The 17430-nt window shown below is 45.4% G+C and overlaps 1 protein-coding gene across 1 annotated transcript in view; it reads right to left on the bottom strand.

Annotated features, from left to right (window-relative positions):
• The window catches only part of AP3D1 (adaptor related protein complex 3 subunit delta 1), a 112395-nt gene extending 95707 nt beyond the window's left edge, over nucleotides 1-16688 (bottom strand). The window contains exon 1 of the mRNA XM_056574261.1: nucleotides 16477-16688. Coding sequence (XP_056430236.1) covers nucleotides 16477-16572 — 96 coding nt within the window. The 5' untranslated portion in view covers nucleotides 16573-16688. The remainder of the gene's footprint in view (nucleotides 1-16476) is intronic.
• Between the last annotated feature and the right edge of the window lie 742 nt (nucleotides 16689-17430).

Genomic DNA, 17430 nt, shown 5'->3' with positions numbered 1-17430 from the left:
GGTCATGGACACAAGGCTGTAGGAGGAACACATCTTGCAGCAGCACTGCTGTACAACAGAGTTTTACCAAACATGTGCCTCCAGCTGTTGCAAAACTACAACTGCAAGCATGCCTGGACAGTCAGTCAAAGAATGTCTGGGCATGCTGAGAGTTGTAGTTTTGCAAAAGCTGTAGGCAGAGTAAGGGTGGGGGAGGAGTCATCACAGTGCAGGCAAGAGAGGACAAGACATTGAGCAGCTGTAATATGCTCTTTAGTGAAATATGGGTGAGAAATAAAAATGGACATGCATATTATCAGGATTAGGTACTGCGTAACAACTTTTTAATTTTTTGTTTGTGGGATCTGACAGGTACACTTTAAGGCAATATTCATATGACTGAAATTCTGCAATTCGGTTCTGCAAAGCTTGTAGCAAAGTTTTACAAAATTAAGGAGGGATTTCTTTGCTTAACACACAAAATTCTGCCAAAATTCTAAGTCCCACTGAGTTCAATGGGATTCCGCCCGCAATTCAGCAAAAGTTAAACACAGGTCTTTAAATTTTGCAGAATGCGGAAATTCCGCAGTGTAAATGGGACAGTAATATCCCCATTGAAGAAATTGGGCTGTAAATTGAGAAATTTTGCAGCGGAATTCCGTGCACAAATTCCGCCATGTTAACATAGCCTAAGTGTGTTTCATTCAGAGAACCTGCGTTTTTGTTTTGTTTTTTCTCAAAGGAGACAGACATGCCCAATTTCAATTTTCTCCTCAATATTGGCCCAGTCTACAGCATATCTACTTTGTTTGGCCTTTACTGTGCTAGTGTAAAACACTATGCTGCACACGACAGTCTCAAGTAAAAGAAAACCACAGCATGATACTACCACCACCACGCTACACTGTAGGAATGGTGTGGGACAGGTGATAAGCAGTACTTGGGGGCGAGATTGTGCAGGGAGAAAATCTCAGTTACCCATAGCAACCAGATCGCTTCTTTCAATTTTAACAAGGCCTCTGCAAAACAAAAAGAACAATATGATTGGTTGCTATGGGCAACTTTTCCTCTATCTCCACATATCACGCTTATAATTGAGGCCATAACTTCAATCTTGGTTTCATTTAGGTGCTTTTTGCAAACTCCAGGTGGGTATTTAGTGAGCGGCGCTTCTTTCTAACCACTCCCAGTGATCATAGAGATCTTGTGAAGGACCTTACAGCAGATTTATTTCTGAAACCATTCTAGATCTGTGACTCCATACAATCCTGTCTGAGCTCCACAAGATGTTCATTCACCCTCATAGCTTAGGTCTGGCTTTAATATGTATCAAATACATATGTCAGCTGTCCGCCCTTACACAGACAAGAGTACGCCTTACTAAACCCTGTCCAATCAGGTGAATTTACCACATCTCAGATGAGGTAAGGCCTTGTTTATTTTCTTTCTTTTTTTTGCAGCCCGGGCAGGACGGAGCAGGAGTACTCTGCACCAGAGTACTCCTTTAACGATCCTTGTGAAGTCATGCCACGCCCCTTCCATTCATGTCTATGGGAGGGGCGTGACTGCCACCACACCCCCCTCTTATGGACATGAACGGAGGGGGCGTGGCGTCAGCTGGCTGCACCAAGATTTCTGAACATAATATTCAGAACACCGGGTGCTGCACGGAGAACGTGGGGGTTCAGAGAGGCCAGACCCCTGCAATCAGACATCCCCTATCCTTTGGATAGGTAATAAGATGTCTAGGGGTGGAGTACCCCTTTAACAACAAATCGGAGCTCGATTAACCGATAACTGGATTCGTCAACAGCTAATCTTGTTATCGATTTTCATCAATAATATTGATTAATCCTTGCCACCCTACTTGCGATGTGAAATTTTTGTTTTTAAATTCTTAATAAATTAGCTAAAATTTCTAAAAAATTCTATTATTATGAGGTATTGAGTGTAGAATGATGGGGGTGGAATTTTTTTTATTTCATTTCAAGACTGTAAAATAACAGAATAAGAAAACAGTGAGGGTCTGAAAGATTTCCAAATGGTATGTACGATGGGCCTGCATATGCCTACATATATTTGACGGGTTTCACTTATCTGTAGCTTATGAAAGCTGTATATCCAATGTTTGTCTGTATAGAATTCCATGTGGTTCAATCATGTATATTGTAAAATACAGATCAATTTTGAGTTTGTACTTTTAAGGTGCATAAAATTATTTTAACTTGTGTGATGTCACTGAGGTCACATTTAACGTGTCATGTGTAGTAGTCTGGATGCTATGATAGAGGTTAGAACACTTAAAGTGTGTCAGACATCCATTGTACTTTCATCCATGTTTTAACACTGAATTAGAATTAAACATAATAAAATATATTTTCTGGTCTTAAAGGAGTACTCCGGTGCACACTTTTTTCCTTTTATCCCGTCCGGGCTGCAAAATAAAAGAAAACGCACTCTCTCTTACCTGCCAACGAGCCCCCGGAGCTCCGGTACAGGTGTTCGGTCCCCGGGCTGTATTATTCTTCTTACTTCCTGTTAGCCCGGCACGTCACACGGAGCTTCAGCCTATCACCGGCCGCAGCAATGTCCCGCCTCAGCTGGTGATAGGCTGAAGCTCCATGTGACGTGCCGGGCTAACATGAAGTAAGAAGAATAATACAGCCCGGGGACCGAACACCTGTACCGGAGTTCCGGGGGCTCGTTGGCAGGTAAGAGAAAGTGTGTTTTCTTTTATTTTGCAGCCCGGACGGGATAAAAGGAAAAAAGTGCGTGCCGGAGTACTCCTTTAAGGAGACATATGTACACTAACTATCTGTTAGTCTTTGGAATTGTATAGCGAAGCAATAGATCAGGGAACAACATGTGGATGTGCGGGCATTTTTCCATCTCCCTACTATTCTATATTGCCCGTAGACACATCCACCTTAACCTTCAGGCACTGTTTTGTATAAGCAGTAGGAAATTAGATCTGTGGGTGCACTATTGGATGACATTTGTTCTCTCCAGAATGGTAGGCAGTCATGAAATATTTAATGCAAACTTGTGTCTATGTAACCAGGTTGAGAAAGGAAGCAGTAACGTGAACAGGTAATATCCTGATGAGTGAAGGAGTGTTTGCTTGATATCCCAGCCAATCGACAGATCAGTCTCCTCGGGTCCAAGTTATTATAAACACTAAGAAAAAGGAATATCCAAAGATGTGGCTTCAGCAGACCTCAATCCATTCATTGTAATCCCATAGATATACATAGTGTAACCTTACCACCCATTAGAAAGAGTCTGCTGGAGCATCTTTCTGAATCCCTCTCACATAGCTTCCAGGGTGGTCCCCACTTTTAGTCATGATGAGGGGCTTAATATAGCTTGAAACATGTCAATCTTGCCTATGGCAGACATTTTTACACTACGAGTTTCTCACTTTACTGATAGATAAGTGTTTTTACTGTCATTTTCCACTCAAAATTGGAAGTTGTATCCTTATAACGGGCTGGACTAACTGTTTTTTACTTGTGACTACGAAGGCATTTCTCGGGTCCATGCACAGGCACAGCCACCACGTTCTTTAGAATCTGATGTGCTCCTGATTGGCGGATGGACGAGTATCCATTTTTCCCTAGGTAGCTTCTCTGGCTTCTGGAGGAACATTCTGTTTGACTGATCTATCTGACCCTGATTTGCTCTGGATAACGGGAGGATACCAGCAGATATTGGCACACGTCAGATGAATGATCTGTCATTTTTTACATGGAAGAGGCAGTGTTATGCTCAGAGAATACTGTATTTTTCGCCCTATAGGATGCACCGGCATAAAAGACGCACCCAAATTTTAAAGATGCAAAATCTAGAGAAAAAAAAAAAAAAAGATTCGGAACCCAACAGTGGTCTTCAACCTGCGGACGTCCAGATGTTGCAAAATTACAACTCCCAGCATGCCCGGACAGCAGATTGAAGACCACTGGTAGGAGGTAATACTCACGTGTCCCCGCCGCTCCGGACCCGTCACCGCTGCCCTGGATGTCGCTCCATCGCGGTCGCCGCGTCCCCGACACTCCAGATGTCTTCTTCCTCGGGATCCACTCTCTCAGTCGCCGTCATCACATCACTACACACGCCGCTCCTATTGGATGACGGGACGGCGTGCGCGACGACGTGATGACGTCGAAGGAGAGCGGCGGCCATGCATGGGATCCGGGCCCGGAGCAGACACAGAGGAGGCAGGTAAGGTCCCTCCCGGTGTCCTGTAAGCTGTTCGGGATGCCGCCATTTCACCGCGGCGGTCCTGAAAAGCCTGACTGGGCAGCCGGGTTAGTGTCACTCTCGCTTCAGACGCGGCGGTCAGCTTTGATCGCCGCGTCTGTAGGGTTAATACAGGGCATCACCGCGATCGGTGATATCCTGTATTAGCCGTGGGTCCCGGCCGTTTATGGCCGCAGGGACCGACCCGATAGGTGTGTGTATTCACCGTATAAGACGCAACAGCTTTTCCCCCCCAGTTTTGGGGAAGAAAAAGTGCCTCTTATACGGCGAAAAATACGGTAACACTTCCAGGTGAGTGCATTGAACAACTCACCTTACATCCAATCTATTGTTGGTTAACGGCATTTTCTATAAATTAAGACAACTTCTAACATGCCGATCAGAAACGTCAAAAATTGTTGATTGCACTGGGTCTGACTCCTGAGACTCACTGCGACTGAGTTATTATCAGAGGCAGCGGCATTGCGCTCCACGCCTTGCTCGGCCAATAGATTCATTTATTTCTTTGCACAGAAGTCTCCGCACATAAGTTGACGGATCTCTCGGTCAGCCAGGGAGTGGAGCGCAATGCCGCTGGCTTCCTTGGATAATAAGTTACTATTGCAGCCGGTCTCAGGAGTGGGATCCACTGTGCTCAACTGTCAAAAGTTGTTTTTAATGACTGTAACACTAAGTTTAGTACAACATCAAACTGAAACAGCTAAAAGCCTTCCTGAGGGTCTGCTTATGATGGTCTCCATGACATATATAGGATCTGACAGCTAATACCTATACATGAATGTGTGTGTGTGTGTGTTTTCACTTTCACAAAAGCTGCGCAGTGGGAGAAGTAAACCTTCCACGTAAATATGAATTACCCAACACACCTTTGTTGACTTTCCTCTCTTTAAATACACAGAAATTCTGCCATAGAGAGACTAAGTGCTGTGGAAAAACAACTGCAGATGCCTTTCTACATTCATGCTTGCATGCACCAATTGTAGCTGTCTGATGAAATACAAGACAATGGAGATTTATCAAAACCTGTGTAGAGCAGTATTTCCCAACCAGGGTGCCTCCAGCTGTTGCAAAACTACAACTCCCAGCATGCCCGGACAGCCGAAGGCTGGTTTAGAGGAAAAGTGGTGCAGTATCCAACAGCACTCAGTGCTTTTATTTTTCAAAGGCCTTTAAAAAAAAAAAAATTTATATATATATATATATATATATATATATATATATATAATTATTATATATATATATATATTTAAAAAAAGCTTGGTTGCTATGAGCAACTGCTCCACTCTTACTCTACAGGTTTTGTTAAATCCAAATGTTATTCCACATTCAAGTCAGATGCTAGTAAGGGTCCCCTAAAAAGCTAAAAAAATATAAAAAATTTAAAAAAAAAAAAAAAAATTGTGAAGTGTTGGAGCCAACATTGGACACACTGATGAGAGCGGGGTGCTGCATGCGAGATCGCGGGGGCCCCCTGCGGCATGATCAGACAACTTATCCCCTATCCTTTGTCAGCACGGTAGTACCCCTTTAAGGTTCAGGAGCAGAGCTTTTGAAGCCTTCAGTGTTACAGCTATAACTTTATGTGTTAGGCTATCAATTAGATTTTTTGGTAGCTTTGAGGCTAGGTTTCCACTTGTTTTTTTTTTTTTTAACGCCTAAAAAAAACGCCAGCAAAAATGCCAGAAAAACTGCCACAGATTTTTCCTGCGTTTTGGCAGTTTTTTCTGTTGTTTTCCCTGGTGTATGGAAACTCGTCCCCTGAGGCAGTTTTCTCACTGTCTTCAGGTACCACTCTGTGGGTCGGATGCTGAGCGCCCGGTCCACGGACTGTAAGGAGATGAGTAGTTATGTATAGCATCACTACTCGCCTCCCCCGGCCGTATAGTATACAGGGGTGCATAGTGTCTACAACTACAACTCCCAGCATGCTCAGACATCCTCGGAGGTAGACATATTGGGGACACTTTTTAGGCTAAAATTTTTAGCCTAAAGTCTACCTGCGTGTTATACGCCGATAAGCCGCTTCAGTTCAATGATTGAAAGCGGGAGCTTTAAATCAATGAACTGCAGCGGCTTTGCAGGTGCAGAGACCGCCACCGCTGCCGGCTTCTCTGCCCCTGCCTGTCCTGGGGTCTAGAGCCCTGCTGCCGGCCCTTCTCTCCCCCTGGCTATCAGCGCCGCTGCCGGTTCTCTCCCCCTGACTATCGGTGCCGGCGCCGATAGCCAGGGGGAAAGAAGCGGCACCGGCAATGGGGAGGCGCGGAGAGACAGGGGGAGAGAAGGGGCAGCGGCACCCATTGCCGGCGCCGCTGCCCCGTTGCCTCCCCCCATCCCCGGTTGCATAATTACCTGTTGCCGGGGTCGGGTCCGCGCTGCTTCAGGCCTCCGGTGTGCATCCCCTGCGTCGTTGCTATGCGCTGCACGGCGCAGCGCAATTACGTCACTCGCTGCCCCGATAGTCAGGGGGAGAGTACGGGCAGCGACGCCGATAGCCAGCGGGAGAGAAGCGGCGGCAGCAGGGCTCTAGACCCCAGGAAAAGCCGGGGGAGAGAAGCGAGCAGCGACGGCCTCTCTCCCGCTGCCTTTCCTGGGGGTGTATCGGGGTATACACATGCACACACACACGCACCCTCATTTTACCATGGATATTTGGGTAAAAAACTTTTTTTACCCAAATATCCTTGGTAAAATGAGGGTGCGTGTTATAGGCCGGTGCGTGGTATACCCCGATAAATACGGTATATTAACTGGCTCCAGAAAGTTAAACAGATTTGTAAATTTCTTCAATTAAAAAATCTTAATCCTTCCAGTACTTATGAGCTTCTGAAGTTAAGGTTGTTCTTTTCTGTCTAAGTAATCTCTGATGACACCTGTCTCGGGAAACGCCCAGTTTAGAAGCAAATCCCCGTAGCAAACCTCTTCTAAACTGGGCGTTTACGGAGACAGGTGTCATCAGAGATTACTTAGACAGAAAAGAACAACCTTAACTTCAGAAGCTAATAAGTACTGAAAGGATTAAGATTTTTTTAATAGAAGTAATTTACAAATCTGTTTAACTTTCTGGAGCCAGTTGATATATACATATATATCAAAAAAAAAGTTTTTGCCTGGAATACCCCTTTAAGTTTGAATCTTTTTTTTTTTTTTTTTTAATGAATAAGACCCAAAGCTAGTCCATTCACCCCATCAATGTGACCATAGGGTATCAACGGGTTGCTATTCTGGTGACCATAGGGTATCAGTGGGTTGCTATGCTGCAATCTTTTAGGCTCTGCCACCTTAGATAGCTTGTTTGGCCGAGGGCAATTTCTCCCAACTCCCAATTACACACAATTCAAGAAAAGAAAGCTCCCCAAGCACCACCGAATTGTCTATGTGCTAACTTGGCACAACTCCCCAATGGGGGTAATTTTACTTAAGTGATTACAGTTTCTTCTCAGGTTTGCGCCCAAACTATGTCACACCAGAATTTGCAAAAAAATAAAATAAAAAAACAGACCAACTCTCTATTTTACTCGGAAAACTAAAAGAGGGGGCATGGCCACCTGGGAAAAGGAGCATGGTGACTGAAAAGGGGCATGCTTCCAACATTTTCAAAAAATCCCAACATATTTATTAATGTTCCCACCGAAAATGTGGTGGATTTGAGCTCTGGAAACCCCACAGCTCAGAGCAATTAAAAAAAAAAAAATTTACTACTGTAAAATTGGTAATCTGGTAGAAAGGATCCAAATAATCAGTGCTCCAATGCAAACAGACAACGCTGCAACATTTTGGTCATAAGTTATGGCTGAAACGTTACTGCTTTGTATACATTAATAAAGTGTTGGCATTGGAGATCTGGTGCCTCATTACATATGGTCTAAAAAATTATCAACTCTGTGGCTGTAAGGCCATGTTCACACGGCATCATTTGGGCGGGATTGTCCGCACAGAAAACACGTGCTGACATGCCGTACAATTGAATAATTTGGAAATCTCATAGACGGCAACGGTGCAAAAAGAATAAACAAGTCATTCTTTCTGCAGACGGTGGATTTAGTTTTTCCGCTCTGGAAATTCCACGGTGTGAACAGTGCAGCAGAATCCCATTTAAATCATAAGGACTGCAGCGGTATGTCCATGCTGATATTCCTGCGGAAAATACCCTAAAGGGAAGCAGGGGACTCACAGCCCCGAGTTAGCTCTATCGAGAAGTATGTCCATTTCCAGAAGATGTTGAAGTTGTTGTGACTATATTTAACCCCTTAAGGACTCAGGGTTTTTCCGTTTTTGCACTTTCGTTTTTTCCTCCTTACCTTTTAAAAATCATAACCCTTTCAATTTTCCACCTAAAAATCCATATTATGGCTTATTTTTTGCGTCGCCAATTCTACTTTGCAGTGACATTAGTCATTTTACCCAAAAATGCACGGCGAAACGGGAAAAAAAATCATTGTGCGACAAAATCGAAAAAAAAACGCCATTTTGTAACTTTTGGGGGCTTTCGTTTCTACGCAGTGCATATTTCGGTAAAAATTACACCTTATCTTTATTCTGTAGGTCCATACGGTTAAAATGATCCCCTACTTATATAGGTTTGATTTTGTCGCACTTCTGGAAAAAATCATAACTACAAGCAGGAAAATTTATACGTTTAAAAATGTCATCTTCAGACCCCTATAACTTTTTTATTTTTCCACGTACAGGGCGGTATGAGGACTCATTTTTTGCGCCGTGATCTGAAGTTTTTATCGGTATGATTTTTGTTTTGATCGGACTTTTTGATCACTTTTTATTCATTTTTTAATGATATAAAAAGTGACCAAAATACGCTTTTTTGGACTTTGGAATTTTTTTGCGCGTACGCCATTGACCGTACGGCTTAATTAATGATATATTTTTATAGTTCGGACATTTACGCACGCGGCGATACCACATATGTTTATTTTTTATTTTTTTTACACTGTTTTATTTTTTTTATGGGAAAAGGGGGGTGATTCAAACTTTTATTAGGGAAGGGGTTAAATGACCTTTATTAACACTTTTTTTTTACATTTTTTTTGCAGTGTTATAGGTCCCATAGGGACCTATAACACTGCACACACTGATCTCTAATGCTGATCACTGGCGTGCATTAACACGCCTGTGATCAGCATTATCGGCGCTTGACTGCTCCTGCCTGGATCTCAGGCACGGAGCAGTCATTCGTCGATCGGACACCGGGGAGGCAGGTAAGAGCCCTCCCGGTGTCCGATCAGCTGTTCGGGACGCCGCGATTTCACCGCGGCGGTCCCGAACAGCCCGACTGATCAGCCGGGTCACTTTCACTTTCACTTTAGAAGCGGCGGTCAGCTTTGACCGCCGCTTCTAAAGGGTTAATACCGCACATCGCTGCGATCGGCGATGTGTGGTATTAGCCGCGGGTCCCGGCCGTTGATTACCACCGGGACCGACGCGATATGATGCGGGATCGCGGCGCGATCCCGCTTCATATCGCGGGAGCCGGCGCAGGACGTAAATATACGTCCTGCGTCGTTAAGGGGTTAAAGGGGTACTCCTGCCCTAAGACATCTTATCCCCTATCCAAAGGATAGGTGATAAGATGTCTGATCACGGGGGTCCTGCCGTTGGGGACCCGCGCAATCTCTCATGCAGCACCCCCCTGTCTCAGCTGAACGAAGCGATGATTGTTCTGTGTCTGAAGACTCACGACCAAAGGGCCGGAGTATCGTGACATCATGACTCCACCCCCTAGTGATGTCACCCCCCCCCCCCAAATGCAAGTCTATGGGGGGGCCGTGACGGTGTGTCCCCCGCGATCAGACATCTTATCCCCTATCCTTTGGATAGGAGATAAGATGTCTTAGGGCCGGAGTACCCCTATAGGATGGCTTTTTACTTGCAAGAATTTTGCAACTTATCTGCCGGGTGTAAACCTACCCTTTGGGTTCTCTCACACACACTTTTATTCAGACCGTTTTGCTTTTTCTTTAAAAAAATAAAAATAAATAAATAAAATTATTGTACATAACAAATTTCAAGATATTTTGGTGGATTTTCTAGCATTTAAAAGACACAAACAAAAAAAGATAGCATGAAGCACGCTGTAAATATAGGTTCTAAACGTTATCTCCACAGATAAATAATCAGATCTCTGCTATATAAGGCGGTCAGAGACGGAAATGTAGATTCTTAGGGAATGTTCACACAATGGAAGGTCCGTGCAAAATTCAAACTGAATATTCCGCTGAATTTAATTTCCACAGCAGAAATCCTGATTCCAGCGTCCACAAAAAGAAAAAAAGACTTGCCTATTCTTTTTACAGATTTCGCTCGGAAATGCATTGCTGTCTATGAGATGGCGCATTTCCCATCATTCCTAAAGCCCGTCAGATAGTGTAAATGTGTGGAATGTCCAAGACTAAGCAGTAGAACATTTTCCGCTAAGTAGGCATGTGTGAATAGACCCTAAAAAATGAAGGCCTAACTTGTACCCTATTATTACTTCTACCCATTAAGTACTATGAGCAGTCAATAGACTATTCAACGATTAAAGGAGACTTTAAACAAAGGGCTTTTATACATTAAAGCTTTCAGCCTGAAAGTTGACGTTCCATAATTACATATAACGTCTACACTGCCTACAGGTATGAACATAGCATTGTTAGAAAGGTAGCTTCTAGAAGACTAAACTTGTGACAAATCCCACACATGCTTTAGGGCGCATTCACAACTTCCAACAATACAGATATTTTTATTTCTTTTTTACATCCGGTTTTTGGTTTTGAAATGTATCTGTCTTTGTAAAATTGGTACCAACAGATATATACCATATATACTCGAGTATAAGCCGACCCGAATATAAGCCGAGGCCCCTAATTTTACCCCAAAAACACAGGGGAAAAAAATAAAAAATAAAAATAAATAAATAAATAAAAAATAAAGTTACTGACTCGACTATAAGCCTAGGGTGGGAAATACATCACCCCCCCATGTAATCATCCAGACCCCCATCAATCCTTTCATCAGTGGTCTTCAACCTGCGGACCTCCAGATGTTGCAAAACTACAACTCCCAGCATGTCCCATCGGCTGTCCGGGCATGCTGGGTGTTGTAGTTTTGAAACCTCTGGAGGTCCGCAGGTTGAAAACCACTGCGGCCTTCGTCATCATCCAGCCCCCCCCCCCTTTTGTTTTGTACTCACCTCCCCTCGGCGGGAAGTTGGGGTGAGCTGGTCCGGGCCATCTATGGTGCAGGGACCGTCCGGTGGGGATGGTTAGTCGTTGCAGGCTGTCCATTTTCACCGGGGGGGCCTCTTCTCCACGCCCGGACTAGTGACATTGCCTTGATAATGACGCACAGGGACGTTGCACATGAACATCCCTGTGCGTCGTCGACAAGGCAACGTCACTAGTCCGGGGCCGGGCCTGAAGTGCGGAGAAGAGCCCCCCCCCGGTGAAAATGGACAGCCCGCAACGACTAACCATCCCCACCGGACGGTCCCTGCAGCATAGATGGCCCGGACCAGCTCACCCTAACTTCCGGGCTTGCTAGGAGTTGTAGTTTTGCAACATCTGGAGGTCCGCAGGTTGAAGACCACTGATGAAGGGATTGACAGGTGGAGAGTTCACTCGAGTATAAGCCGAGGGGGGGTGTTTTCAGCATGAAAAATCGTGCAGAAAAAAAAAGGCTTATACTCGAGTATATACGGTACTACAAGTTGAAAAAATAAAATATGCATACAAAACCAGAGTTAGTGTGACACCAGCGGCCTAGGACGACAAGGTAGGAGAAGAAATAGAAGATCTCATTCACTACTAAGTAAAACAAAGGATAAGTGTTCATTAGTTTGTAGAAATGGTAGGTGGTTACAAGGCATTATCTGTGACATGTAGAACACAAGAGTTTTCCAGATTTTACACTATCATATCTCTTCACTTTATGTTCTAACAGAGTGAAAAAATGTCTAGTGATCCCTATAGCAAACGTCACCATCACATGACAGATTCCGGTCTGCTGACTACTGACCTTACAATACAAGAGCAGACATAACCTAACAAAAGATTTACACATTCCATATAGGACACTGCTCTTCCCATTATAAAGCCATAGAATCAACATAATGAAAACTTCCCAGGTAAACTATTAGATAAGAACAAACATATTAAGAGTATATTCACACACACAGTATCCTGAGCAGATTTGATGCACATGATTGATGTCGCAGATTTGAAGCTGTGTTCAGTTATTTAGTCTACACTGAACTCTGCAGAATAAAATCTGCAGCTTCAAATCTTGCTCATCAAATATGCTCAGGATACTGTACGTGTGAAAACACTAAGGGTAGGGTAACAAATAACGGATCCGCAGCATATTTTACGCTGCGAATCCACCAGTGACCCAACCCATATTATGTCTCCAGCTGTTGCCGAAATTGCTCCGCCCCCTGGCCTGAATGCAAATCCTATATATATTTCAGTCAAGATCTTACCATTAAAGAGTACCTGTCACCAAATAAAACTTTTAATATAGTGTTCCTCGTGTAATTAGCAGACACATTACCATTCACTTGCTTTTAAAATCATCAAAAGAAATATGTTTAAAATATAATAGAAAAAAAAAAACTAGGGTTCGACAGATTATCGGTTTGGCCGATCTTATCGACCGATATTCACGATTTTGGACGTTATCGGTAATTACAATGCCGATAATGCCCCCCCGGCCAGACACCGCCGCTGCCCCATTGCCTCCCCCATCCCCGGTTTTATAATTAACTGTTCCCGGGGTCCGCGCTACTTTTGGCTCCTGCAGCGTCCTGCGCTATTGCTGTGCACAATGACGAGGGATGTCCTCAACGTGACGTCACCGTCAGTGCGCACAGTGACAGCTCAAGTGACAGCTCAGGACGCGGCCGGAGCCAGAAGTAGCGTGGACCCCGGGAACAGGTAATTATAAAACCGGGGATGGCGGAGGCAATGGGGCAGCGGCGGGGGTTGGACTCAGGACCGGCAGGGGGAGAGAAGCGGGTGGCAGCGGTCTCTGGCCAGAGGATAGGCAGGGGGGGGGCAGCGGTGGCGGTGGTTGGACTCAGAATATTACGATATTCTGGTACAAATTATCGGCTATTGGCCTGAAAATTAACAGATTATAGGTATCGGCCCTTAACAAAAAATCTATATCGGTCGATCCCTAAGAAAGAAAGAAAAAATGGCCACTAGGTGGCTCTGTTCTGTTCCCTGCCACAATACAGTGAGTTTGGTCTCCTCTCTCAGCCTGGCAGGAGACCAAACTCGGGCAGTGCTTCTCTGCACCGGGCTTGATTGACATCTGCACAGAGCCTCACTGAAAGATGCACAGAGCTTGAGATCTTCTATTCATCACAGCGCTGCAACGATGTGAGGGTAGAAATGGTCCCCCAGCAGGCTTCAGTGATGTCTTGCCTGTTGGGAAACTCCCATTTTCTCCTGATGGGAGATTTCACTATGTGAGCAAGAAGAAGGTACTTTTTAAGGTAAAGTGCAGGCAACCAGTGAGGCCAGTGCCTTGTGCACAATGTACAGTGACGTCACAGGCGTACCACCTCAGGAGCAGTGGCGCTGCTGAACCAGGATTGAGTAAACAGAGATTGCCCCTTTTATGAGCTTTATAAACCCCTATAAGTCTATAGTCAGAGGCTGAAGTCCTTGCATATATAGTCTAATGGGTATTATCAGCAATCCTGTGTGAACTGCAAAAACCTCTGGTGACCTTATGCTAAAATCAGAGATGTCACAAGCGGAGATCAATATCTGAGGTCTTCAAGTGCGGAACTGAACATAGCATAAGACTATAAGGTATGCACAGAAAATAAGTACATGTGGGTACAGTATGGGCCTATGTAAAACAGTTTGAGAAATATGGCTGTGTGAAATGGGCCTTAAAAGTCATTTTTGACACTTTTGAATGCATTGGAAACTCCAAGAAAACCATCAATAGTTGGGAAAAAAAACAAAAAACAAAACTAGTGTTCAACATTGCCAAGTAGTGCTTTCATGCATGTATGCTCAGGCAAGGAAAATGGGAAGGACAGCAGTCCAAGCAGTATGCACCCCTGTAGCCATTAACTTAAAGGGGTACACCGTGGAAAACTTTTTTTATTTTTATTTAATCAACTGGTGCCAGAAAGTTAAACAGATTTGTAAGTCACTTCTATCAAAAAATCTTAATCCTTCCAGTACCTTTTAGGAGCTGTATACTAAAGAGAAATACAAAAAAGAAATGCATTTCCTCTAATGTCATGACCACAGTGCTCTCTGCTGACCTCTGTTGTCCATTTTAGGAACTGTCCAGAGCAGGAGAAAATCCCAATAGCAAACATATGCTCCTCTGGACAGTTCCTAAAATGGACAGCAGAGGTCAGCAGAGAACACTGTGGTCAGGACATCACAGGAAATGCATTTCTTTTTGGGATTTCTCTTTAGTATACAGCCCCTTCAAAGTACTGGAAGGAGTAAGATTTTTTTAATAGAAGTGATTTACAAATCTGTTTAACTTTCTGGCACCAGTTGATTTAAATAAAAAAAGTTTTCCATGGGAGTACCCCTATCAGAAACTCAAGTGTTAAAAAAAAGTGCCATAGTACTCCTTTATTTTTTGTTAACCCTCCGTGTCCGGGCTGCAAAATTAAATAAAACAAACTTTGACTCACCTGCCTACGTTCCCCCGATGTCGGTGTCCCGTTCTCCGGTACCCGGCCTTTTTCCGCTTCCGGCGGTTAGGTAAATCACGCCGCTCTCAGCGTATCACCAGCCGCAGCAATGTCCCGCTGCGGCTGGTGATACGCTGAGAGCAGGGTGACTCACCGAATCACAGGAAGCGGAAAAAAGACAGGGACCGGAGAACGGGACACCGACATCGGGGGAACGTAGGCAGGTGAGTCAAAGTTTGTTTTGTTTCATTTTGCAGACTGGACACATAAGATTAGTTAAAAAAATAAAGGGCCATAGTACTCCTTTAAATGATGAGACAACCCCTAACACACCACACAGGAAGCAATGGTGACTAACCATACACTTTTTCCTTGTATTAGCCTCTGCTAACCATTGAAATTGTGTAGTGCAGAGTTTCCCAACCAGGGTGCCTCCAGCTGTTGCAAAACTACGACTCCCAGCATGCCTGGACAGCCTTCGGCTGTCCGGGCATGCTGGGAGTTGTAGTTTTGCAACAGCTGGAGGCACCCTGGTTGGGAAACGCTGGTGTAGTGCAAGGTTTCTCAACCAATGTGCTTCCAGCTGTTGCAAAACTACAACTCCCAGCATACCCAGTCAGCAAAGGTTGAGCCACACTAGTGTAATCCAGAGTAGTAGTTTTTAGGCTAGGCTCACACTACAATTTGTACCTTTGAGGAATAAGTGCGCCAGGAATGTCGCAATGGCACGCCAATGTATCCATGCTTGGACAGGCACCTGCCCCATTCATTTCAATAGACAACTTTCCAACACATTTGAGTTTAGTCTCTGACTAAGAACTGCTGCAAGTCGCATTTCTCGGTCTGAGCCAAAACTTGGGAAATGACCCAAACGTAGTCACTAGCACCTATACTCAGGTCATTGAAATGAATGGGAGAGAACGGATACATTGGCCTGCCATTTGCATGAAGTATCCATAGGCACAACTCATGGTGTGAACAGGGACTTAGAAGAGAATGTAAAAGATGGAACTGTTTCCCACACAAACCACTGGGGCTGCATCTCTCTATCATAGTCCAGTGTTTTCCAACCAGAGTGCCTCCAGCTGTTGCCTAACTACAACTCCCAGCATGCCCAGACAGCCTTCGGCTGTCTGGGCATGCTGGGAGTTGTAGTTAGGCAACAGCTGGAGGCACCCAGGTTGGGAAACACTGTGATAGTGTATGGAAGCTGTAGACCTTGTTGGAGATGGGGGATGTGTGAGACTGTAGAATGAACTAGGTTGTGCGGTTGGCTGTGGTAGGAGAGGGCACCCATCCACTCGGACACTGAGGAGCCCTCTCTGCCGCTCCTCTGGGCACGGGCCGCATATGTCACTTCATCACTGACGCCTCATACTCTTGTGATGCCACATCATCCGCTCAGTAGCCGGAGTCAGCCATTCAGCCGGCTCCTAGGCGCCCTTCACCAGCGATCAGATGACTACCCGGCCACCTGCATCTCTGCGTTACCTGCCCCTCTCCACCCACCGGACTCCCGCCCCCAGACACCCCATCATACCTGCTCACCCCACTAGGAAGCCTCTCACCTCATCCTCTTTATGATTGCGGATCCCTCTCACCAGGTCCTGCAGGTTCTTATCGAACATGCGGTCAATACTGCCCTTTACCATACGGAGCGCCATGTCCGAGCACGGGATCGGGCCCCACCGGACTCTTCTGTCACCGGACACAGACACACAAAATGGCCGCAGCTCAGCTGACTCTACTCCCCGCCCACTAGGCCCACGTGACTGACAGCAAAGAGGGCGGGCTTAACTGCAGGGGTAGTCGGCTGGGTGTGTCCGGAGAGATGACGAGCAGTCACTGTCCCTGTGCTGTCAGCAGGGGGGGGGGCGCTCTGCGGTCGCGGAAATTATTTTCTATTTCATATATCATTACTGCAGGTATTAGAAGCGGTTAACCAAGTGTTTCCCAACCAGGGTGCCTCCAGGTGTTGCAAAACTACAACTCCCAGCATGCCCGGACAGCCTATGACTGTCCGGGCATGCTGGGAGTTGTAGTTTTGCAACACCTGGAGGCACCCTGGTTAGGAAACACTGGGTTAACCCCTTCATGACTGTTTAGTGGACAGTCCGCCGGTGTGAGGTGGTTTTTTGCGCCCTCGTGAATCCTTGCGTCGGCTCCTCCCCCAACTCTAGCTTCGGAAATCTTCGGAGAGCTGGGGGAGGAGCCGACGCAAGGATTCACCTGAGCTCAGGACGGACGTAGATCTGCCCCTTCCCTTATCTCCCCGAGGTGAGGACGTAGATCTCCACGGGGAGAAGTACATGCCCCCTCCCTCATTCCCTGCTTGAGCTCTGTCTGTTTTTACTGTACACGGACTGGGGATGTACTGCAGGGACTGGGAATAAATCTCTGACTGGGGATGATTTCTATGTGAGGAGGAGGGGGTCCCTGTTATGTGTGTGTGTGTGTGTGTGTGTGTGTGATGGGAGTTGTAGTCCCTGTTATGTGTGTATGTGCGTGATGGGAGTTGTAGT

Source organism: Hyla sarda, chromosome 1, assembly GCF_029499605.1.
Source record: "Hyla sarda isolate aHylSar1 chromosome 1, aHylSar1.hap1, whole genome shotgun sequence".
NCBI lineage: Eukaryota > Metazoa > Chordata > Amphibia > Anura > Hylidae > Hyla > Hyla sarda.
The sequence above is the reverse complement of the archived record's forward strand: the minus strand, read 5'-3'. Positions and strand labels throughout refer to the sequence as shown.